The sequence below is a fragment of the Hippopotamus amphibius genome, chromosome 3, assembly GCF_030028045.1.
Source record: "Hippopotamus amphibius kiboko isolate mHipAmp2 chromosome 3, mHipAmp2.hap2, whole genome shotgun sequence".
Lineage (NCBI taxonomy): Eukaryota > Metazoa > Chordata > Mammalia > Artiodactyla > Hippopotamidae > Hippopotamus > Hippopotamus amphibius.
This window is the reverse complement of record NC_080188.1, coordinates 117921149-117946959: the sequence shown is the minus strand read 5'-3', so window position 1 is coordinate 117946959 and position 25811 is coordinate 117921149. Positions and strand designations below refer to the sequence as shown.

At 44.8% G+C, this 25811-nt stretch overlaps 1 protein-coding gene across 1 annotated transcript in view; it reads right to left on the bottom strand.

The window, feature by feature from the left end:
• Positions 1-607: 607 nt before the first annotated feature.
• LOC130848744 (pregnancy-associated glycoprotein 2-like) overlaps positions 608-25811 on the bottom strand; it is a 52508-nt gene continuing 27304 nt past the window's right edge. The window contains exons 3-9 of the mRNA XM_057727151.1: positions 6846-6963; positions 6623-6741; positions 5222-5415; positions 4185-4301; positions 2444-2585; positions 2258-2356; positions 608-760 (exon numbers count right to left, since the gene is read on the bottom strand). Of these exons, the coding sequence (XP_057583134.1) occupies positions 608-760; positions 2258-2356; positions 2444-2585; positions 4185-4301; positions 5222-5415; positions 6623-6741; positions 6846-6963 (942 nt within the window). The remainder of the gene's footprint in view (positions 761-2257; positions 2357-2443; positions 2586-4184; positions 4302-5221; positions 5416-6622; positions 6742-6845; positions 6964-25811) is intronic.

Sequence of the window (25811 nt, the reverse complement as noted above, 5' to 3'; positions counted from 1 at the left end):
AGTAAAGACAATCATAGTACCCCATGTGCCTGCCAGAATGGATGGTCGAGGGCTGGACACATGATCTGAGATGGACCAATCCGAGCCCTCCCTGGTATCCTGAAGTATTCTGAGTTCCTTTCATTATGGGTTAGATGCCATGCACATATACGTGTAGAAGCCTGAGTGAAGAATGTTGTCAGGCCAAGAATTCAACAATGAGAGAAGGGAAAGAGTTAGGGAGAGGAAGAGTGAGCTGAAGACTTCTGAATTCTTGGGTCCAGTCACTGAGATGCGTGGAATTGCTCTGGTTCCTGGGTCTTGTAACCCCACTGTCCTTCCAGTTAAGTCTCCCCTTTCCTTGAGGCAAGTTGGAGTTGAGCTCTTCTCACTTGTGGTTCAGACAAGGTTCTAGATGCTGCCCGATTATGAAACACCTACCCAACCCAAAGAGAGTCACTCATTCATATTAGATTCATTGAGAATGGAGTCTTTTATTCTTTACTGAGAATAGGGCTTTGCAGAGCAACAAACACCATCCACCACGATCCCTGGGAGGGAGTGCTCTACGTGTGAGTGAATGTGTGCTTGGATTAGGCCTGATTGATTCCTGAAGCAGCCCCAGGATTTACACAGCGCGAGCCAGGCCAACCCTGTTGTTTCCCCGATCATAAACAGAGAAATACAGCCTCAAGAAGGCGTCACCCAGGACCCAAGTCTCCAACAGATTCCAGGTCTCTGTGCCCCCTCGAAAACGGCTGATACAGGTGCTGTAAGGACCCTGGGGAGACATAAATACACCCCAGTCAGACTCATCCCTTACCTACCACTCCCACAGCATCCATAGCTAGTGGTTTCTCAGTTTTATTTCCCTCCTTTAGTAGGTACCAAATTACTGTCTGAGCAGCTGCAGAACTGGAATGCGCTTCCAAAAACAAGAACAGCCAGGACATGTGGTTGCCCTGTGGTAGGTGGGTGGGAGAGGGAAGGTTTGGAGTTTTGGATTAGCAGATGCATACTACTATATAAAGAGTGGATAAACAACAAGGACCTACTGTATAGCACAGTATTCAACATCCTGTGACAAACTGTAATGGAAAAGAATAGAATAAAGTATATGTGTATATATATATAAATATACACATATACACACAACTGAGTCACTTTGCCATATAGCAGATATTACCACAACACTGTAAATCAAGTATATTTCAATATTAAAAAAATTGAAAATAAAAAAGGACAAGAATGGCCCATAATTTCCCTGTTCTTTCCTTCTGACCCATGCTCGCTCTTTTCTCTGCAGAGAATGCCTTTTCTTCTCTTTTTTCCCCACAGTGTGTTCTCCAGGCTGTGTTCAGCCCATCTAGGAAGACTTCCTGGACCCACACTCACCCTCCCTGGCCACTCCAGGCTGGGTTGGCTGACTTATCATGGGGCACCCCTTGTATGTAGCCTTTGTCACCCCTATTCTGGACCTGGCACCACTTTGCACAGCCCCTGGATGTGCTATTTGCATGGACTCCAGTGTAGATTTGCCTCAACCCAAGCAAGCCTCTTCATGCCTCCATGAGGCTGGGGGTTTCATATTACTGAAATTCCCTACCTTCCTCAAAGCCTCTTTTGAGCCCATCAACCTCCTCTGAATTCCCATAGAGTGCTGACATTAAGCCTCAATCTTGTTTCTGGACTGTGCAGTCACTGTACACCCTTTACTCATGTGAGCATCCAGCTTCCCCATAGAGGGGTCTGGTAGCGCAGCTCACTGAGGGGGAACTGAGGCTTAGCAAGTGGGAATTATACCTGAGGACTAGGACAACAAGGTAATTGATCATCCAATCAGGACTCTTTCCAGATGGAAGGGAGAACGTCAATGATGATGGTGCGATAACACACTGAGACTGTCCCCAGACAGCGCCACTGGTCACTTGGCCTATTACAGGGATTGCTAGAGCTAACTTTCTATATGCATCCATCTGAGAGATCTGGTGGAACTGAAGCTCTTTGAGGGCAGAGGCCCTTAGTGTTCCCCTCTCCTTGTGCCCCACGCCATGCTGGCATGGGGTCGTGTCTCCATTTAATCCAGGATGATGGAGGTCCTAGACTGCCCTCTATTCTCAAGTTGTTGTTCTTGTGGGAGGCACTGGCCCAGTCACTTGGGCTCAGCAGCATCTGCATTGCTTTGGTTTTGCCTGCTGTGGATACTCCACCTAGTCAAAGCCCAAGGGTTCCTGTAAGGGACAGATTTGAAAACCAGCCCCCAAGTTTTCCCCCTCACCTTCCAGATGTAGGCTGCAGCAGGCACTGGGTAGTCATTGCCATTGATGGTGTAGATGATAGTAGGCAGGCTCCTGATGTGGCTACATGTTACGTGATACTGTTAGATAAAGAGGGGAGAGGTTGGCCCAGCTGATCCCTGGCGTGGGGAGAGCCCCCGGGGTGACCTTGAAGCATGTCCCTTCACCTCTTCACCGAAAGGCATGGCACTGATGAGCTTCTGGATGATGGTGACCAGTGTAGTTGGGCCAGCCAGCAATGTAGTCCCAGTACTCAGAATGGCCTGGCATCCATGGTAACAACCAACAACCACCCCATTCATGGTGATGCTGAGAGACAGTGGCACAGAGTTGGGAACAAGATCACACTTAAGTCTCCCCCACAACTGCCCCCCTCCCTGACTGTCTACAGAATAGCCCATCAGCTCATGCCCTGACTCTGTTTCCCTATGCTGTGGTCATATAAACTTCTTTGACTTCCTTTGAGTTATTGAATGCACCAGGCTCTTTTGAGCCTCAGGGCCTTGGCGTGTGCTGGTTGTCCTTCCAAGAAGACCCCCATCCCCTTTTTCTAGCTAATTTCTCCTTATCTTTAAGTTTCTAGCTTAAATGTCCCTTTGTCAGGGAAACGTTCCCCCCAGACTGCATCAGGCTCCTGCCTTGGTCACTCTCTGAAGATTCATCCTGATTTGTAGCAAGTACTGAAGTGGTAATTCATCATGTGTGTGACTCGTTTCATGTACATCTGCCTCACTAGATGTAAGGGCAAGTTGAATCCTCAGTGCCTCCCTCAACTGCAGTGCACACATTGGGTGCACAACGTATCTTTATTGAGTGCATAAATGAATGAGTAAATGAATGAATGAATGCATGAATGTATAAGTGAGTGAGTCAAAAAATGCATGAGGAATAACCAGAGACCTGTGTCTGTGTCTGACCAGTCATGAATCAACCCACACAGTGAAGATGAGGTTCTCTGGGTCAGCAGATGCTCAGAGTGGTGGGGAGGGAGACACAGGCTACCTTGTGAGAAATTGTTTTTCACCATGGCACCCTACCCAGCTTAGAGACCAAGGCTCCTGGCCAGGTGATGCCCAAGGTAGCCCGGGGGCCTCCAAAGGACCCGTAAGCTTCTGTCTGAGGGTGTCACACAGAATCCCATCAGTTATCGCTCCTTGTTCTCAGACCACTCCTGGATTCTAGCTTCTGATTCTCTCTGTCACAGCTTCTGCCCCTCTGTGTTCCTGGGTTGTAGACGTGGATGGCAAAATGTAGGGAGAGTGTCTCTTGGTATGAGTGCTTTCAGTTATAAAGAATGCAGCCAACCCCTCTCCACTGCTGGTAAGCTTCTCCCTAAGGGACCAGTTTTCCCAGTTTGTCTAGGACTTACCCTGTTTTTAAACTAGCAGTGTTGTGTACTAAGAAATCCCTTGGTGCTGGGTAGCCCTGGACAGGTGGTCCTTATCTCAACTCTGTTCAAGCTGGTGAAATTCTCCCTGATCCATTTTTCACTGTATTTTAGGGTCACCAAAGCACGCAATCTGCCTCACAGGACAGTGGATGCAGCCATCCCCAGGCAGCACACACATCTCAGGACCCTTACCAGGGCCCTGGTCTGGAAGCCTGGGGTGATTATGAGCCCGTGTGTGGTGTGTGTATCTGTGTGTTTTTGTGTTTGTTTGGATGTGTGTCTGTATGTGTCTCTGAGTGTGTGTGTGTGTGTATCTCTGTTCCTGTGCATGTTTCCATGTGTGTCAATGTGTGTGTTTATATGTGTCACTGTGTGTGTTTACATGCGTGTATTTGTTTTTGGAAGACATATGTCTGTGTGTGACTGGGTGTCTGATCTTGCATTTGTGTGTGTCTGCATGTGTCTGTGTGCTTGTGAGGGAGCATCACTTGGGGTGGGCCTCAGAGGGAGAGGCTTACCGGTCCATGGCTATCTGCCAGTAGTGTTTTCGGGACACTGGTATCCACTTGAGCTCTCCTTTGTAGTAGCTGTTGTCCACTCCACCAAACATCACCACACTGCCTGTCTCCTTCTTGCTGAGGAAAAAAGGAAGAGGAAGGGATCCTTGTCAGATAATAACAGCACTCACTGTCTGAGGGGTGTTGTTATCCACTCATCAGAGGCACTACTATAGTCCCCATTTCACAGATGTGTAAACTGAAGCACTCAAGAATTGAGTACCTGATTATGGTTGGTCACAGACTAATGAGTGGCACAGAAGAGGCTGTAAACTGGACAGCCTCTCTGGGTTCCAACAACTCACTCTTCTGAAGAGGGCCTGGTCCCTTCCAGCATTCAGAATGCTCAGACATGCCCTCAAAGAACACTTTAAGCGAGGGATCTAGATCCCCATTTGTGTAGTCTGTCATTTTTCAGAAAAGCCAAGGCCCAAGGACACTAAGTGCATGGATTCAGGCTCACCAAGGCTTGGCTTCACAGACTTGTGACCAGTGCCATCTGTGGGGCCCCATGCTCAGTAGGACCCCACACCTATGTTTTCCCTGTCTTGAAATTTCTAATACTTTTTTAACAGGAGGTCCCATATTTTCATCTTGCACTGGCTCTTGTGAATTGTGTAGCTGGTCCTGGTCTGCTGGTAAAATGTCAGTGAGAAAGCAAATATTCCTGCCATCCCTCTCCTCCCTTCCATATCAAATTCATCAGCAAATCCTGCTGCCTTTTCCTCCAGCCTGTACCCTGACACCTTACATTGCTCTCACTCTTACCTCAACTCTCCTGGACCAAACAGCTGTCTTTGAGCCTATGAGAATGGTTGTGTTCCAATAAAACTTAACTTTGACAAACCAGTGGCTGGGGCAGAAGTGGCCCTGTGGCCATAGTTATGCTGGGCTAAACAGTCTCTCAGGATAATTCTGGATCAGGTCTATAATTTTTCATGCATCAGAAATCATCCTGAAGGTGATTTACAGAGAGGGCCTGTCCAGCTCAGACTTACGTGCTTAAGTAGAAGGCAAAGACAGGCTGAGAAATGATGCCTCGTGTCTTCAGGTTGTCAAAAATGGGGGTGATCCTCTTGGGAGCAAGGCTGGGATAGCCCAGGCCCAGGACACCATCAAAGATTGCATCATCCAACCCACTCTGCCTCACACTCAGCCCAAATTCCTGGTGCAGGTTCACAAGGTTCATGATCTGCAAGACAGGAGAATGTTCCACATAAACATTTGGGACGTGGGGTTGGGACTGGGCTGAGGTAGAGATGCCATTAGCACCTCAGGGAAGACATGAGGCCTAGCTGTGCCCTGACCGGACTTCAGATTGTTAGACCAAGCTGGGACAGGAACTTGGGGTCCATTTGTGCAGGGCTATGGTTTTTAACCAACACCTGCTCCTGCTGCACACACCATCTTAAGGGAGTCAAAATGGCCTCATGTCTTCTATACAGGTGGGGAAATGGAGACTCAGGACAGGACCAAATGGTTTCCACTTGAGGATAAAATGAGTAGAGAGCAGGATAGTCTTTTCTTAGCAACCACTATGATCAGATGACAGATATGGACCACATTCAATGCAATATATTGTGGACCCTGCATCTGCCCAGGAAGGCAAAACCCCTTTATTCAATGCTGGTGCCAGGGTTCTTAAATTCTGCATGGAAAAATGCTTTTGGGGTTGTGTGTGTGTGTTAGACAGAGATAGAGAGAGAGAGAGAGAGAGCACTCAGACCCTTACAGGAGGCAGGCCTTAGATTTTATTGAACTCTCAAAGGCCCCCTGCAGGGAAAACCCATTTATCATGCCCTTCCCACATCTGTGGCCCTCTGCTTTCCCTGCACACATGCCTGAAGGCTTTGGCTAAACCCAGGGGCCCAACAACAGTTTTATCCTCTCCCTATGTACCTGACACTTGCATGAATCTTGATGGGCCAACACAGCTCCACTGCTTACTAAATGTGTGATATTTGCAAGACCATGGCTCTCTGTACCTCAGTTCCCTCTTCTGTATAATGGAGCTAATCATAGTACTTGCTGTGTGGGGTTGTTGCAGGATTAAACATATTATTACTATGAAAGTGCGCAGCAGTCTGAGAATAGAAATGTGGGTGCTTTTCACCTCTCTCCCTTCTCCAAGCCAAATGAACCTTGAGGTGTTCCTGGGCAAAGGAGCTGAAAATCCTCACGCCAAGCCACTCTCTGGGTTAGCCTTTTGGGTATCTGTGTGTCAGCAGGGGGGCTGTATGCTCAGGGACATGCTTTGTTGGGAGGGCAGACTGCCACTAGGGGCCTTGGGAAAGATGGGTCCTTCATGTTGATCCTGCATGTTTGGTAGTCAGTGGTTTCTTCCAGGGCCATCCTTGACTCAGCTTCTGGTTTCCAGAAAATGAGAAAAGCCTTATTACCCGAACGGTGTCATAGACAAGATTTCCAACAATCATCCCAGTGCTGTATTTGAGGTTGAAGGACTGGTCTGAGAACTTGAAGGTGGTGGACAGCTGAGGTTTGAAGAAATCGTGTGTACCTGCAGACACAGTTGGTAAGTGTCCCTTAGGTGTCAAGAAAGAAGTAATGAATGGGAGGGTAGTATAAGATGTGTGGATGGTGGGTGGTGGGGCAAGTACTCACGGCAGAAGGGATTGTGGCAGTAGATGGCGGGCACCCACATGAAAGATGAGCTGGTGTCAAAGACGACCCTGATCTCCTGAGGGGGTGTTCCAATGGTGATGTTGCCAATATAGCACAGCTACGGGGGTTGGGAATGAATGGTTAGGACAGGCCTGGCTGCTCTGGCCACCCTTGATTCCCAGAGTTCTGCCTTCCTAGAGTTGTCCCATGTCTCCTGAAATCACTTTCAAACTACCACACATCATAGCCTCTGCTGAAAGTGGTGCCTTCATTTGATTTTTTTTTTTTCCATTTGCAATCTTGTTTAACTGACCAGGGATTGAACCCAGATCAGTGCAGTATTAGCACAGAGTCTTAACCACAGGACCTCCAGGGAAGTCCTGGGGCCTTCAACTGAAAAGCTCTCCAGTCTCCCCTTCAAGGCCCAACCTGAGTGTTTCCTTCTCCAGGTGGCCCTCCTAGGTCACGCCAGGCCACTTCCTCTAAAGCCGGACCATATGCTATCAACGCTACAAAGTTGCCCATTTTATTGGACATGTATTTACTCTTTGCCTATCATTCAGGCTGGCCTATGAACTCTTGAAGGAGAGACAAGTGCTTTTATTAAAATCAATAACAGTAACCAGAGTGGCAGATTTTTATGGTGTCACAGGCCACAGTGCTTAGTAAATTTTTTTCTGGTGTCCTTCGGCCTATAGAAGCTGACCTTCCCCTGCCTGTGGTTTCAAACTTGATATGCAGTTGGCTTTATATTTTGATCAGACATGGCACAACTTTCATCTGTAACTCCATGACTCTCCTATTTCAGAAAGAACAAGCTCCCTCAGACTAATGACTTATCTTTGGCATGAAATGAGTGTTTTACTGACCCCTGGTCATTGCTGGCCCCAGTAGCCACAGACCAAGAGCTGAGGATGAGAATGCCTTCTCCTCTGGGAATGGGGTCTCTCTTCCCCAATGTTTCTGCTTCCTGAAGGAGTCCCAGCCCCAACAGCCAGCCTGGCCCCTCCAGGTGAACCCCAGTGCTAGGCCAGAGCACCAGGGGGAGCTGTGGAGGACAATTCTCCCAACAAACTCACATCTTGGTAGTTCTTCAGAGGTTGAAGTGTAGTATGTGGGTCATCAGTGGCATTCTGGGATGTGTCATCAGTGTTCTCCTCCAGGAAATTTCTCAGCAGGTCTTCTTCCTTCAAGGTTTCTTGCCTGGTCCTGATCTTTGTTAGAGGGATTCTTTCACCAAACATTGGGAAAAGGACACAAAGAAGGGGCAGCAATCAGCTGGATATGTATGACTGTCATACCTTACATTGTAGTGATGATGTGCATTATTTTAGAATTTTTTTGAGTGTCACATTATTATCAGGATGCTATGCAAAGACACAGGCAAAGACCTCCGTTTGAATACTGCTTCTGTTGTGTAATCTTGGGTAAATTGTATGACCCTTTGGAGTCTCAGCATCTTCATCGGTAAAAAGGTGGCTATAATAGCACCCATCCACCATGTAGAATGTTGTGGGTATTAGGTGAGATGATGGATATGAGGTACCTGATATGTAGGAAGTCTCAACAATGATAGACATTACCATTGCTATGGCCATCCCACTGTCTTTTTTTTTTAATTTTATTTATTTATTTATTATTTTTGGGGGGCACACCAAGTTCAATCATCTGTTTTTATACACATATCCCAGTATTCCCTCCCTCCCTTGACTCCCCCCCCGCCACCCTCCCTCGAAAGGAAGATCAATGGAATAGAATAGAGAACTCAGAAGTGAGCCCAAACACATATGGGCACCTTATCTTTGACAAAGGAGGCACGAATATACAATGGAAAAAAGACAGCCTCTTCAATAAGTGGTGCTGGGAACACTGGACAGGAACATGTCAAAGAATGAAATTAGAACACTTCCTAACACCAGACACAAAAATAAACTCCAAATGGATTAAAGACCTACATGTAAGGCCAGACACTATAAAACTCCTAGAGGAAAACATAGGCAGGACACTCTATGACATACATCAAAGCAAGATCCTTTTGGACCCACCTCCTAGAATCATGGAAATAAAATCAGGAATAAACAAATGGGACCTCATGAAACTTAAAAGCTTTTGCACAGTGAAAGAAACCATAGACAAGACTAAAAGGCAACCCTCAGAATGGGAAAAGATAGTTGCCTATGAAACAATGGACAAAGGATTAACCTCCAAAATATACAAGCAGCTCATGAAGCTTAATACCAAAAAAGCAAATAACCCAATCCACAAATGGGCGGAAGACCTAAATAGACATTTCTCCAAAGAAGACATACAGATGGCCAACAAATACATGAAAAGATGCTCAACATCACTCATCATCAGAGAAATGCAAGTCAAAGCCACAATGAGGTATCACCTCACATCGATCAGAATGGCCATCATCCCCAAATCTGGAAACCACAAATGTTGGAGAGCGTGTGGAGAAAAGGGAAATCTCCTGCACTGTTGGTGTTAAAGTAAGTTGGTACAGCCACTATGGAAAACAATTTGGAGGTTCCTTAAAAACCTACAAATAGAACTACCATATGATCCAGTAATCCCACTACTGGGCATATACCCAAAGAAAACCATAATCCCAAAAGAAACATGTACCATAGTGTTTATTGCAGCACTATTTACAATAGCCAGGACATGGAAGCAACCTAAATGCCCATCAACAAACAAATGGATAAAGAAGATGTGGCATATATATATACAATGGAATATTACTCAGCTATAAAAAGGGATGAGATGGAGCTATATGTAATGAGGTGGATAGACCTAGAGTCTGTCATACAGAGTGAAGTAAGTCAGAAAGAGAAAGGCAAATATTGTATGCTAACTCACATATACGGAATCTAAAAATGGTACTGATGAACTCAGTGACAAGAACAAGGACAAAGATGCAGAGAATGGACTGGAGAACTCGAGCTTTGGGGGGGGGCGGGGGGTGAAGGGGAAGCTGCAATGAAGCAAGAGAGTAGCACAGACATATATATACTACTAACTGTAAAGTAGATAGTCAGTGGGAAGTTGTTGTATAACAACGGGGAGGGTGGGGGGGGCCCACTGTGTCTTTTTCAAAGAAGCTCTGGGAAGTAGGTAGAAGGTGGATCATTATCTTCTTTTTACTGGCAGGAATTTGAAATGCAGGGAATTTGTGACGTACCTGTGGTCACACTGCTTGTTAGAGGTAAAACAGCCTAGAAGTAATCTTCCTAATATTCCTCCAGGGCTCAAGCAGAAGAGAGTGGTAAGAGAGAAAGCCAGGAGATGGGGAATAAGTTAGATAAATTATGAGGCTAGAGAAGCAAGGAAGAGTGAAAATAGAAAGCAAAGAAACAAAAACTCAGAGAGTTCTTCATGCACAGAGATATCCAATATGATGGAAGACATTAAAGAGAGAGAGAAAGAGATGAAAAGAGACACATGTACACTGACATGGAGCGAGAACAGAGAGAAGATGCAGAAGCAAATATAGGAGAAGTGCTGTTCCATTAGACCTCACTTACAGTTGCAGACGTTGTGCACTGAACCATTCCAAGGAGTGCCATTTTCACATAGGTCATGGTGTGACTGGCACCCTTTGAGTTGTATAACCCTGCATGCCGACCCCAAGACACTTGTTTCCGTGGGAAGTTACTCATCAATAAGTGTGAGCTGAGCTTTCAGCCTGTCAGGGAATGATTATATTTCCTTCTAACCCTGAGGGGTGGAAATATAAGAGGACAAGAAAAACCCCAGAAACAGAGATGATGCCACTTACAGTCCCCGTACTTACATGACTAGGCACTGTGAGAGGGCCACCAGCCCGAGGATCCCAAGCCACTTCATGCTTCTAATCTGGGACCAAGTATTCCAGAAAGAGTGAGAGTGGAGCATGGCATGGTGGCCAAGAGCTCCTAGTTATATATGCTCTGACCAGCCATAATTGTCCCCTTTAGGCCAATAATGGATCAGATAAGAAATGTGAATCTCATGATAAAATTTAACCTTGATCAATGTCTGTGGGGAATGCACTTCAAAAAATTCTATGAATACAGACATTTCTACAGTAATGTCTTCCTTGGGGCTTGATTACAAAATCAAAACCGAACCTTTCGGACTGACTAAGAGGGGAGAGACTCTTGCCAACTTGACTGCAAAACACTGTTACTATCGAATAAAAGTAAATGCTAGGGGCCATGCTTGATACTCATGATCTCATGTGATCTTCTGAACAACTTCATGACATGCATTGCAGTGCTAAGTTGAAGAGGAGATTTCAAGAAGGTATAGAGATCAAAAGTAAATGTAGACATGAGGGGCAGCCAGTGACAGACACATGAATGGCTTTCGGTAGTGGGACAGACGGCACAGACCAGCGGCACTTATGATACCAATCTGCATCAAAAATGTAGGCTAGAGTAGTATTACAATTGCAGAGTTTCACTATGGGAAGAAATGTGATGCATGCACCCCCAAGATACTTCATATCATCCAACAAACATATACAGAGCACCCTGGTGCAGGGATCTGGTTTAGATGCTGGAGAGTCAAAGTCAAGTAGGACCCAGCAGGTCCTTACCATCAGGGAGCTAGCAGTCTAGAGCAGTCCTCATAAGCTCATTGCCTAGGGAGCAAGAGAAATATATAGAAGGGCTGGATGGGTATCATGGACACGGTGCAGGAAGCCTCTCTGCTACTAGTTGGGGCAGCCTCTCCTTAGCTCTAACAGCAGCTGCCATGCTGGAAAGCAGCCTGGTTGGCCAAATATTTGAGCGAACTCAGAAGTCTGGATAATTATGTAAAATCCCCTGATTTTAAATGTTAGCAAATAATTGTTGTTCGTCTTCACAAAATCAGTGTGAGTCGAAACTGAAACACCTGTGTGCTGAATTCAGCTTGCAGGCTGTTCAGGTTTTTATATCTGCCCTAGAGGTGGTTGTACAAAGTGCAGAGAAAGAGGGTTGAACTCATGTTGTTCGAATGAATAAGAGACTGAATGCATCTTAACCATATTAATTTTCCCTTCATTTGTAAAGAAAGATCAACCGGGAGCTATCAACCAGTAAATTTAGTAATGTCCAATTGCTAATGTTGACTTAAAAAATATATGCACAATGTGAGAGTTCTGAGTTAAGTTTTATTTGGGGTCAAATGAGGACTGCAGCCCTGGAGACAGCATCTCAGATAGCTCTGAGAAACTGCTCCAAAGAGGCACAGGGAGGAGCCAGAATATATAGGGGTTTTGCAACAAAAGACAGGTAGTCAGGAACATCCATTAAAGGAAACTAGATATCTCAGGTTAAGGAACTAAGTGCTTTTCTATAAATGGGAAGAGGCAAGCTTTGGGCTCACTGAAATTATTCCTTTGCTATGCACCTTAGCTATCTGGGGCCTGCATTTTCACATCCTGAGTTTCCTCGGGGCTCACCAAAGGCAGTGACTTACAGTCTGATGGCAGGTATTCTTTTCAGTGAGGGCTGCAATCCTTGATGACTGTGACATCCCTTGCTTATTGATATGACAGGGAATATTCCATTATTAAATATTTCATTCATCACTAAGCATCTGATATAATTCTCCATTAGGGTCTGTGTTCTCAACCATTTTGTCTACCAATGCAAACATACAAAGGAACAATTTCTAAGCTTCTTATCAATCAAAGAAGTCAGAAAAGACCACTCAGAGCTCCTGCTCAGCCTGAGATGAGCAGGCTACCAGTTAAACTGTGATTGCAGCCAAAGTAAAGACAATGGAGTTTTATGGCTCCTTCCAGGATTTCCAGGCCCTGCATGTTCCCGGGGGAGATCGCTCCAGGTCTGACCTTGAGTAGAAAAACAGGAGGCTGACCTGATCACTAGGTGATAGATGGGGTGCTGCATTTTCCTACACATTTTGCACATGCTAAAATTCTGTTTTGGTGGTTCAATCCCTCCACAGGGGATTTGACAAGACCTAGCAAATGACACACACAAATACCATTTAGCTCAGCAAGTCTACTTCTAGGGATTTATCCCAAAGATACAATGCCAAAAATCCAAAAACAAACAAACAAACAAAAAACATGCACAGTCTATTCACTGCAACATTTTTTGCAAAAGGAAAAGATTAGAAAAATATCTGAAGTGACCATCTATGGGCTAGTGTTGAAGAAGGCATAGGGAATCCAAACAATTGGGTATAATGGGTATTGGGGAGGCATGGAATGGCTCAGACCTTCAGGGTATACTGTTTAGTTTTCAAAGAAGAGGTACCAGAAAATTGCTTATAGTTTGCTGCTTTTCCATACACACATATGTCTATTTTCATTAAAAAATAGGGGAAGAATAAATTAAAAACTAACAAAAATTATAACTTATGGGGAGGGAGAGGGATACAATGGAGGTATTTCTTGCTTTATACATTGACTTTTCAAACATGTAAATGTGTTATAAAATAAAAAAAATATGTAAATAAACACATCTTTCCAAATTAAGAACTAAAGCAAATGAACCTAATTCTATTAAGTTGATGATTTAGACTCACAGAACAAAACATTACTTAAGTGGCTTTAAAATGCAGATTTTAACACTAAGTTCAGATTGGCATGTCTTCTAAGGACAAAGACAAAGAAACAAAGAAATGGACCGCCCCCCCCCCCATAAAAACAAAAACAAAAAGTCAAAGAAATATTAAACTATATCCAACACTTTAGTGTTGGGGATATTGCTACTGTTATGTTGAAAGTATTTTAAGTATGCTACAGGTTAAATCAAGTAAGTACTCTATGTTAATATTGTTATGAAGCAAGACTTTCCTTGGAAGGGAGAAAGCAGGTATAAAAATACAACCAAAAAGCTTAAGTAATACCCTGTGGTCTTAAAACTTGAATCAAAAGTATAACTTTGTACCATTTAATTATTTTTATTTTTTGAGAAGAAAATCTGTACTTCTTGGTTGTGACCACTGAAAGGCCTAGAAACAACGGAAACTTGATAACAGTGACTATCCTGAGGCCTAGCTTGTGGCCTCTAAATACCATTTGCCACCAAAGGATCCAGAAATTCTTGAAGAGATGGCTGATTTCAGGGCTGGACCAAGAAACACACAAGATAAGCCTAGGAATCTTGAAGGACCAGAAATTTGAAAGCTTTCAAAGTCCTCCGAGCGCCGGACAAAAAGTTTAGGAATCTATCAGAAGAGGCCAAAGGTGGGACAATTTTAGTATCATATCCAATTGATTAAAACAAATTAAATATATACAAAGCCATGACTGAGAGCTCCTTGGTGGTGCAGAGGACCAGACTCCAAGCTCTCAATGCAGGGGGCTTGGGTCTGATCCTTGGTCAGGGCACAAGATCCCACATGCCATAACTAATAGTTCATAAGCCATGTCTAAAATTCCAGCATGCCTCAACAGAAAATCTCCCATACTGCAAATTACACACTGTGAAGCCAAATTAATACATACTTTTTAAATGCTGAATAATATTCCATTGCATGTCTCTACCACATTTTCCTTATCCATTCAAATACTGATGGATCTAAGTTATTTCTCCATCTTGTCTATTGTGAGTGATGCTGCAATGTACATGACAGTGATCTTGGAGAGACAGCAGTGAGTGGTCCTGAAGAGAGATCTTCATTTATTTCCCAGTAATTGAACCTTGGTAGGCTGGATGAAACACCAGGAATTCTAACCACTAGACCATTAGAGGCTAGAGGCTAGAACCAAAGTGGCCCTAGCTCTTTCCCCCATTTGAAAGCAAGAATATTTCAAGGAGGCAAAAACTGTAAAAAGAGGTACAAAGTTTGTTTTTAGAGACACAACACAATGTATGAGAGAGCACACACAGAAGCAGTTTATTTAAGACAAGAGGAAGGCAGAAATACACACCCAGAGAGAAAGTGTATGATTATCCTCTCTAACGAGAAGGCATACAGTAAGTCCGAAACTAGGCAGAGATACACTCATAGGGAGAAGTGCAGGTGTCCTGAAGGAGGAGTGTAGGAAAGATGTGATGTAAATTATTTATATAGGACAGCCCTCCCGGGGCTTGGTTTACCTTTGACCAATTATCTTAATGCTTTTCTCATACCTGATTGGTCCTACGACCATCCCCAAGTTGTGCACGCAACTTTCTGCTAAGGTGATCCCACTGCAGAGGCCTATGGGTGCATGTCCACACTTATCATGTGGTGGTGTCCCATCCCTTTTTGAACCCCAAAGACCTTCCTATGCATGGGCAAACTGGGAAGTTTTCCTCGACCTTAGGTGTGGGCACCTTCTCTCTGTACCTCAGCAGAGCTCAGCTTCTGCCACAAGCTTTGTCCTTGGAGTTTCAGGGTGAGAACAAAGGTTAAATTTGATTCCACTTGACAAACACCAGGTGTCCAGGCCAGGGCCCCATCTATCTCCTACCTCAGCAGGGCAAATATCCCTTTGAGATCATGATTTTAATTTTCTGGAATAAATATGCATGAGTGAGGTTACTGGATCATATAGGAATTCTCTTCGTAACTTTCTTAAGGAAAAATTCTCCATTGGTACACTATTTTACATTCCCACCAACAGCCTACAGCATTCCACATCTTTGTCAATACTTGTTCCATTTTGTATTTTTTAAGCTCTTTATTGGAGTATAATTGCTTTACACTGTTGTTCCAGTTTCTGTTGTACAACAAAGTGAGTCAGTTGTATTTATACATATATTCCCATATCCCCTCCCTCACATGACTCCTTCCCACCCTCCCTATCTTATCTCTCTAAGTCATCACCAATCATCAAATTAATCTCCCTGTGTTATGCAGCATCTTCCCACTACCTATCTATTTCACATTTGGTGGTGTATGTATGTCAATTGTCCTCTCTATTCATACCAGCTTCCCCTATACCACCCACCTCAAGATGTCCTCAAGTCCATTCTTTGCATCTGCATCTTTATTCTGGCCCTGTGAGCGGGTTCATCACTACCATTTATTTTAGATTCCATGTATACGTGTTAGCATACAGTATTTGTTTTTCTCTTTCTGGCTTACTTCACTCTGTAAGACACACTATAGGTCCATCCACCTCACTACAAATAACTCAATTTCATTCCTTTTTATGGGTAATATTCCATTGTATGTACCACATCTTCTTTATGCATTCATCAAATGATGGACTTTAAGCTTTCTTCCAGGTCCGGGCTATTGTAAATAGTGCTGCAAAGAACATTGTGGTACATGTATCTTTTGGTATTATGGTTTTCTCAGTGTATAGGCCCAGTATTGCGTATGCTGGGTCATATGGTAGTTCTATTTTTAGTTTTTTAAGGAAACTCCATACTGTTTTCCACAGTGGCTGTACCAATTTACATTCCAACCAACACTGCAGGAAGGTTCCCTTTTCTCCACCCCCTCACCAGCATTTATTTTTTCTAGATTTTTTGATGATGGACATTTTTAGGGGTGTGAGATAGTACCTCATTGTGGCTTTGACTTACATTTCTCTAATGATTCGTGATGGTGAGCATTTTCTCACGTGTTTGTTAGCCATCTGCGTGTCTTCTTTGGAGACATGTCTATTTAGGTCTTCTGCTCACTTCTGGATTGGGCTGTTTGCTTTTTTGATGTTGCGCTGTGTGTGCTGCTTGTATATTTGGAGATTAATCCTTTGTCTGTTGCTTCATTGCCTAATATTTTCTCCCCATCTGAGGGTTGTCTTCTTGTCTTGTTCATGGTTTCTTTTGCTGTGCAAAAGCTTTAGGGTTTCATTAGGTCCCATTTGTTTACTTATTTTTTTATTCCAGTATTCTAGGAGGTGAGTCAAAACAGATCTTACATCGATTTATGCCATAGAGTGTTCTGCCTATGTTCTCCTCTAAGACCTTTTGTTTTTTCATCCTAATGGATGTGAGATTGTATCTTACTGTCATTTGGTTTTCATTTTCCTGATGATAAATGAGGGAGGAACTTTCATTCTCCCAAATTTACAAAATAGGAAATCAATGTCCAGCAATGAACTTATCAAGGTCACATCACTGGTACATGTCACAGGTGGGATTTGAACCCAGGCAGAAAAGCTCCAGGATGTACATGTCTGGTGAGTACACTGCACTGTCTATCATGTCTTAGCAAATGTGATCATGTTGTTTTGTTTTCTGTTCCTTTCTTTCAATGTCATATTGGAACGAATTCTCATAACAATAAATAGTCTCCTAAAACACAATTTTAAGACAGTTGATTGAATGATGGGCTATCTATCCTGTGGACAATTTTTGTTTAACAGACCATGAGATGTCATAGATTTTCCCCTTTCTAAGAGGCTCTGAGGGCTACATCCTTCCTTATGTATGTTTTAAGGTGCTTCTGGTCATTGCTTTAGCATACACATTAGAAGCAAAATTGCTAGGACAAAGACAATGCATATTTGAAGAACAAGCCATCTCTGAATAGATTGTACTAATTTACACTCTTTCAAGAAGATTTCAAGATCTATCTTTTTCCTGATTTTTTTCTACCTTTTCTTTTACTGTTGGCTATAAACCTCTCTGGTCTACAATACGTAAAAGATAAAAGTTGAGGAGTAGGTGGGAACTGTGGATTTGAAGAACAGATTTCTTGACTTCCCTGTTGGTCCAGTGGTTTAGACACTGTGCTTCTGATGCAGGGGATGGGCATGCCTTGCGGTGTGGCAAAAAATAAAAATAAAAAATTGGATGAAGATCAGATTTATCCTCTTGTTGGTAGCACAGGCTACAAAAATTGAGTCTCAGGAACAGTGGGCTCATTAACAGACACAGGTCCAGTTCCAGCCTTAGGCTCATCTAGGAAAGTAAATCCTGACTTCTTCTGGTTGACATTCTGTCAGTAACAATGGTGACACCATATGTCTCCCGACATGAATGCAACAGTGTATTCTAGTGGAAGCATCTACCAATTAATCCATTCACTTATGCAACATGTATTTATTGAGGGTATACTATGTGCCTGTCAATAGTACTGGGGCCAGAAGCTTGGAGAACACTTCCTTTGTCTGTACAATTGGGGTCATGCCCTGCAGCGGCTCATCGGAGACACTGAAATGGCATATGTAATTCACCAGAGCTATTATTCTTACTCTTATTGGTGGTTTCTCACCAACAGAGAGACATTGCTTATGCTTCCAAGAAGAGCACTTGACAATGAGTTTGAAAACTGTTCACTTGAGACTCCATTAAGCCCAAAACATGATACTTACTGTTAAAAAAATACCAATACTGCTCTCACCTTTCCTCCCTTTATTAGCTCTGCAACTGGTCTTTCACTCCCCTGAACCCATCATAATCCAGTGTCATCTCAAAGGGACCAGGCACTTGTAACTGTACACATACAGCAGATCTGCACACATATTATTACTGCAGGGATTAGGGGTGTGTTTCAGGGAGGGTGCACCCCCTTGCCCTATCACAGCCTTTCCCTGGTTCCCTGAAGTGGAAGCACCTCCTCTTCTGGTTTCCTACCCACACCTCTGTTGTTTTCTTCATCTGGCCTTCCACATAGTGGGTTGTCTCTTTATCTGTCTGTATGAATTGGTGGTGGGTTCCTAGCCCAGCCATATATCCCTGGGGTCCACCACAGCACATGACACAGAGTAGGGGATCAGTAAATTTGTACTGAATGAGAAGATGAGGAAGGAAGTTAGAACATCCCTTTCACTGATGTTTGTCTTGCCTGAGTAAAGGCCAATACTATGCATTAGGTTGGGGTGTGTTTTCCACCTTATGTATTCTTTCTTGCTCCTTCTCTCATCTGGGTCTCCCTCCAACTGTGACCCTTGCTGTTCCCAGCCTGCACCTCTGCCTAGCTTCTCCAGGTCAGAAGAAGTGATGCTTCCATTAAAAATGTGCCAAACCATTACACTCTAACCAAGTGGTGTGTAGATGTGCCCTTCGAGGAAGCTCAGAAAGGCTGAAAGCTTTGTGCACCCTGGGTCCCCTTTACATGAGTGGCATCCTTCCCACAGCCTTGGAGGTGAGTGGAAGGGCCATGCTGTAGGTGGCAGAGAGCTGGTGACTGGGATGATAGGCCAAAGGGGAACTTTCCGAGATTGAAAGGCCTCACCTAGAAACTCCCTGCACAGAAGACCACTGCCAACGTTCCTATGAGATGGGGATGATAGACTCTGTTTTTATTAACCCTTACCATCCCTCTGAATGAGGAGGTGTTGGCATTGATGGGGCCATCACCAACTTTTCTGTGATCTAGGATACCACCTGCCACTTTCTTTAGGGCTGCCTCTCCAGAGGTCCGGTCCTGTGATGCTGCAGGAGACTGTCAGTCATGTTGGGCAGGGCCACATGAACAAGTAAGCCAATCATAGTACCCAATGCACCTGCCAGGATGGGTGGTTCAGGGCGGGACACATGATCTGAGGTGGACCAATTGGAGCACTGCCTTGTAGCCTGATCTTTCCTGAGCTTCTTTCATTAGGGGTGAGCTGCCTTGAGGATATATGTGTAGAAGCCTGCGGGAAGAAAGCTGTCATGCTAAGAGAATCAAAGATGAGAGAATGGAAAGAGCAAAGGAGAGAAAAAATGAGCTGATGGCTTCTGATTTCTTAGGTTCTAGTCACCGAGATATTTGCATCTGCTCTGGTTCCTTTGTCCCGGATCCCCAGTACTCTTCCAATAAGTCTCCCCTCTCCTTGAAGTCAGTTGGAGTTGGGCTTCCCTCACATGTGGCTCAGAGGAGGTTCTAGATTCTGCCCAATTAGGATACACCTCCCCCATTCAAACAGAGTCACACATTCTATTAGCACAATTGGGAATGGAATTGTTTATTCTACTCAGAATAAGGCTTTGCAGAGCACCTAAGTCCACCACCATCCCTGGGAGGGAGTGTCCTATGTGTGAGTGAGTGTGTGCTTAGAGTGGGCCTGATTGATTCCTGAAGCAGCCCCAGCATTTACACTGTGGGAGCCAGGCCAATCCTTTTGTTCCCTCAATCATAATCTGAGAAATACAGTCTCAGGAGGGTTTCATTCAGGATCCAGGGCTCTGACTCGCTCAAGTTCTCTGCAACCCTTCAAAACATGCTGACACAAGTGCCATTAGGACCCTGGGGGAGATGGAAATACACTCCAGTCAGCCTGACCCCTTACCTGCCACCCCTAGTCAGTATCCAGACATGATGGCTTCTTGCTTCTATTTTCCTCTTTTAGTAAGAACCAAGTGGCTCTCTCAGCAGCTGGAGAAGTGCAGGGGTCTTTCAAGAACAAGAACAGCCAAGACATGAGACTGCCCTGAGGAAGGGGGGTGGGGGAGGGAAGGGTAGTAGTTTGGGATTATAAGATGCAAAATACTACACTGAGAATGCATAAGCAAGACCCTCCTGTTTAGCACAGGGAACTATATTCAATATCCTGTGATAAACCGTAATGGAAAAGATTGGGAAAAACAATATAATATATGCATAACTGAGTCACTTTTCTGTACAGCAGAAATAAACACATCATTTAAAATCAACTATACTTCTATATAATCAAAAGTCAGAGAAGAAAAGGAGAAGAATGGCACATAGTTACCCTGTTCTTTCCTTCTGACCCATGCTCGCTGTTTTCTTTGCAGAGAATGCCTTTTCTTCTCCCTCTTCCCCACAACCTCTTCTTTAAGACTGTGCTCAGCCCCTGTAGGAAGATTTCCTGGACCCACGCTCACCCTCCCTGACCACTCCAGGCTGGGTTGGGAGACTTGCCCTGGTGCTCCCCTTGTCTGTAGCCTTCATCACCCATAATCTGACCCCAGCCCACCTTGGCACAGCCCAAGTGAGTTCCTTTTGCATGGAGTCCAGTGTAGATTTGCCTCAACCCAAGCAGGCCTCCTTATGCCTCCATGAGGCTGGGGTTTCCTATTACTGAAATTCCCTCTTTTCCTCAAAGCTTTTCTTGAGTCCATCTCTCTCCTCTGAACTCCCACAGGGAACTGACATGAAGTCTCAACATGTGTTGGGGCTGTGCAGTCACTGTGCACACTTTATTCACGTGAGCATCCAACCTCCCCACAGAGGAGTCTCCTAACCCAAGTCACAGAGGAGGAAATGCAGCTTAGTAACTGGGGTTTCAGCTGAGGACTAGGGGAACCACATAATTGATCATCCAACCAGGACACTTTCAAGATGGGAAGTGAGACCATTAATCATCATGGTTGGGCAACACCCTGAGACTGTCCACAGCCAACCCCACTTATCACTTGCCTTATTTCGGGAATGGCTAGAGCTGACTTTCTGTGTTCATCTCATAGGGCTTTGTTTAAACTTTGTTTAAGCCTCTCTGAGGCTACAGACCCTTGATATTACCCTCTCCTCCATGCCTCTAACCATTTGGCATGGGGTGATGTCACCATTTATTCCAAGATTATGGATGTCCCAGACTGCTCTTTGCTCTCACATGCTTGGTTTTGTGGGAGGAACTGGCCTAACCTAATGGCCTCAGCAGCATCTGCAGTGGTGTGGCTTGGCCTGCAGAGGGCGCCCTCCACCCAGCAGCACCCCAAGTCCTAGATTTGAGAATCAGCCCCCAGAGTTGGCCCCTGATCTTTCAGATGTAGGCTTGAGTGGACACTAGGTATTTGTTGCCATTGATGGTAAAGGTGATACCAGGCAGGTTACTGATTTTGCTACATGGAACCAAGTACTGTTAGAGAAAGAGGAGAGAGGTTGACCCAGCTGATCCCTGCTGTGTGGAGAAACCCTGAGGGACCCTGTGGCATGTCCCTTCACCTGTTGATCAAAAGGCCTTGATGAGCTTCTGGATGATGGTGATCATTCTAGGTTGGCCAAGATGAAATGCAGTCCCAGTATCCATAATGGCCTGGCAGGCATGGGAACCATCAGGAAGCACCCCAGCCATGGTGATGCTGAGAGATACTTGGTGAAATTGGGCACCAGCATCACACTGAAGTATCCCCCCCATGACTGTCCCACCCTGACTGTCTCCACAACAGCCCTTTGCTCATGCCCTGACTGTGTTTTTCTTTGCTCTGGTCATATAATCTTGGTCAACTTCCTTTGAGTTCTTGAATGCACCAGGCTCTTTTGTCCTCAGGGCCTTGACCTGTGCTGCCCGCCCTTCCTAGAAGACCCCCAGCCCCTTTGTCTACCTTATTTCTCTTCATCTTCCAGGTTCCATCTTAAATTTCATTTATTCAAGGAAGTCTTCCCCCCAGACTAGATGAGGCCCCTGTCTTTGTCACTCTCTGTATACTGTTCCTTATTTGTAGCAAGCACCAAAGTGGTAATTCAGTATGTGTGTGACTCGTTTCATGTATGTCTGCCTCTCCTGATGTAAGGGTAAGTTATATCCTCAGTGCCTCCCTCAAGTGACCAGTACACAGTGGATGCACAATATATCTTATTTGATTGAGTGAATGAGTGAGTGAGTGAGTAAGTGAGCCAGTGAGTGAGTGAGTGAGTGAATGCAAAATTGAAAAAGTGCATAAGGAATAACCAGAGACCTTTGTTGGGTGTCTGACCAAAAATGGGTCAGCCCACATTGTTAAGATGGATGTTCCCTGGAGAGAAGATGCTCAGAGTGTCCAGGAGGGAGAAACAGGCTGCCCTGGGGGAGGTTGTTTCCTAGCACTGCCCCTCACCCAGCTGAGACACTGAGACCCTGGCCAGGCTATGCCCCTGCTAGCCCAGGGGGCCTCCATGGGACATGCAAGCCCTTCTCTGAGGGTGTCACACAGAATCCCATCAATTATTGCCCCTTGTCCTCAGGCAACTCCTGGATCACAGCTTCCTGATTCTCTCTGTTTCAGCTCCTGCCCCACTGTGTTCCCGAGACGAGGTGTTTGGGTGGCAATATGTCTTTCTATATGTTGCTTTCAGGTCTCTAGAACACAGTGCACCTCCCTCCACTGCTGGTAAGCTTCTCTCTGAAGAAACTAGTTTTCCCAGTTTGTCCAGGTCTTTCCCTGTTTTTAAAGTGACAGTTTTGTGCAGTAATAACTCCCTCATTCCCAGGTATCCCTGGGCAATTGCTGATCTGTTCAGACTGGTGAAATACTCCCTGCTCGTCTTTTCACTGCACATGAGGGTGCTCAAACCATGCCATCTGCCTCACAGCACAGTGGATGCAGCCCTCTGTGGACTACACACAGATCTCAGGACCCTGTTCAGGGCCCTGGGCAGGAGCCCTGGAGAGATTATGAGCCTATGGGTTGTGTGTGTCTCTACGTGTATATGTGTGTGTGTATGTGTGCCTGTGTGTCTCTGTCTGTCTTTGTGTGTGTTTGGGTGTGTATCTGTGTTCCTGTGCAAGTTTATATGTGTTCCAATGTGTGTGTTTATATGTGTGTCTTTGTGGGTGGATCCTATGTGTCTGTGTGTGACTGTGTGTCTTATCGTGCATTTCTGTGTGTCTCCATGTGTCTGTGTGCATGTGTGGGAGCATCACTTGGGCTGGCCCTCAAAGGGAGAGGCTTACCCATTCATGTTTATCTGCCAGTAGTTGGGTCTGGACATTCATATCCACTTGAGATGTCCTTTGTAGTAGCTGTGGTCCACCCCTCCAAACATCACCATGCTGTCACTCTCTTTTCCACTGAAGAGAGAAAGAAGATGGAAGGCTCCTTTTCAGAGACTAAAGCCACTCAGTGTCTGAGGGCTGTGCTTATCCACCCATTAGAGACACGACTATGGTCTACATTTTACATATTTGAAAATTGAAGAACGGACAAATTCATTACCTGACCAAGGTCATTCACCGAATAATGAGTGACAAAGAAGAGGTTCAAAGCTGGGCAGCCTGGCCAGGCTCCAACCTCCCAGCCTTCTGAAGTGGGCTTGGTCCCCTCCAGCAACATTAGTGCTCAGAAATACCCTCAGAGGACACCATGCTGGAAGGGTATGTCCTCCCCCTTCTGTACCCTGTCATTTCTCAGAAAAGCCTAGGCTTGATGGCACAAAGGTTGTGGGTTCAGGCTCACTCAGAGTTGGTATCACAGGTCTGTGACCTGCGCCATCCATTGGCCCCACACTCAGGAGGTTCTCACATCTCTGCTATCCCTGTGTTGAAATTCCTAATACTTTTGGAACTGGAGATCCCACATTGCACTGGGTCCTCCCAATTGTGTCTCTGGTTCTGGGTGCTTAGTAAAATGTTAGTGAGGAAGTAACATTCCTGCTCTCCCTCTCCTTCATTTCACATCAAAATTATCAGCAAATCTTGTTGCATTTTCCTCAAAGTGTATCCTGACACCTTCCATACTATACCTTTTCCCTCCACCTCCCCGGATCAAGTAACTGCCTTTGAGCCCAGGAATGTTGTTGTGTTCCAATAAAACTTTATTTAGAGTGACCAGTGGAGGGCCAGATGTGGCCCTAGGGCCATAGTTATGCTGACCTAGACAGTCTCTCAGGAAACTTATGGATCAGGTGGTCTATTATTTTTATGCAACTGAAAGCAAGGTACAGCTGATTTAGAGATAGGGTGTGTCCATCTCAGATTTAAGTGCTCAAGTAGAAAGCAAAGACAGGCTGAGAAATGATGCCTCATGTCTTCAGGCTGTCGAAGACAGGGGTGGTCCCTTCGAGGGCAAGGCTGGTGTAGCCCAGGCCCAAGAAGTCATCAAACTTGTTTTACCCAACTCAATTTGTTTCTTTCTCAGGAGAAATACCAGGGGCAGGTTTACATGGTTCCTGATCTATGGGAGGGGAGAGGGTTCCCACATTAAGGTTTGAGAAGAGGGGTTGGGACTGGGCTGGGGTGGAGATGCCATTAGCACCTCAGAGAAGAACTGAGGCCTGGTTGTGCTTTGGGTGACCTCAGATGGTTAGACCAACATGGAACAGGAATTCGAATGATTGATGTGCCCTTTGCACACTGTGAGGGTGTTGGAAGATGGAATGCCCCAGATGACAGATAGTGGTGGGGGACCCTCAACCATTGATCATTTTGCAATCAGAAAACTATAGTGGTGCTAGGCCTAAAGTGGCTCTGCATATAGAGTCCATCAACATAAGTAATGTAGAGCCTCACACAGTCATTGATGTGGTGGGCCAGTTGACAGAATTTCTCCTAAACAATGGTGCAAACTTCTCATCTTAACCCAAAGGATTGGAACCCTTAGCAGTCATAAGGTAAACATAATAGGATTGTCAGGGAAGGTAGGGGCATGTTAACCTGGAACCCCTTTTGTGCAAAATCAATGGCCAGCTGTTTTTACATTCCTTTCAGTTTGTGCCTCACTGTCCCATCCCTTTAATGGGAAGAGGTTTATTAACTAAGGCAGGGGCCACTCTGTTTCTTGAGGAGTAAAGTAAGCACGCTCATCACCAAATGGTTCTAACAAAAAGCAAAAAGGAACAGATAAAATCTGAAGCTGAAATAGAAGCCCTAGTGAAGACCCTGGAATGTGGAGTATCAAGGGTCTGGTCTTAGCCAAAGATATCCAGGCAGTGACTAGTAAGTAAACAGTGTTAAAGAGTGTCTAAATATAAGGTACAGATTTCTTAAACCTAGAGAGGATCCACAAAATATTTGTAAATAGATAACCAAAATAGGAGGCTACTGGTCTGACTAAACTGACCATAGATGAAAATCAGGGCCTGATAGGAATTTTGGAACAGGTGTTCACCGCTCCTCTAAATGAGGAAAAGTAAAACTTTCCAACATATGTGACTTGGTATGTAGACCATCAATATCATTGAGGTAACCACCCAATTCTTTGAAAAAGAAAAAAAAATGTCCTTGTTTTTCATTTGTAGTCTTTACAGGACCAGAGGTGTGGTTCCAATGTAATCCAAAGCCCACCAATCCTTTTCCACTCCCAAAACCTTCCCTACTTATCTTAAGGGTTTGTAAGTATTAAACAGAGTAGAAACAAAGTCAAACTAGAAGGAACATGCCTGTAACATGGAGATATAAATGCCCTATTGGTCTTCTTAGGAACCCTTATGTCCTGCCATGCTTTAAAATGCAAATTTTAACAAAGAGGGTAAAGGTATTTGGAACTTGACTTGTGA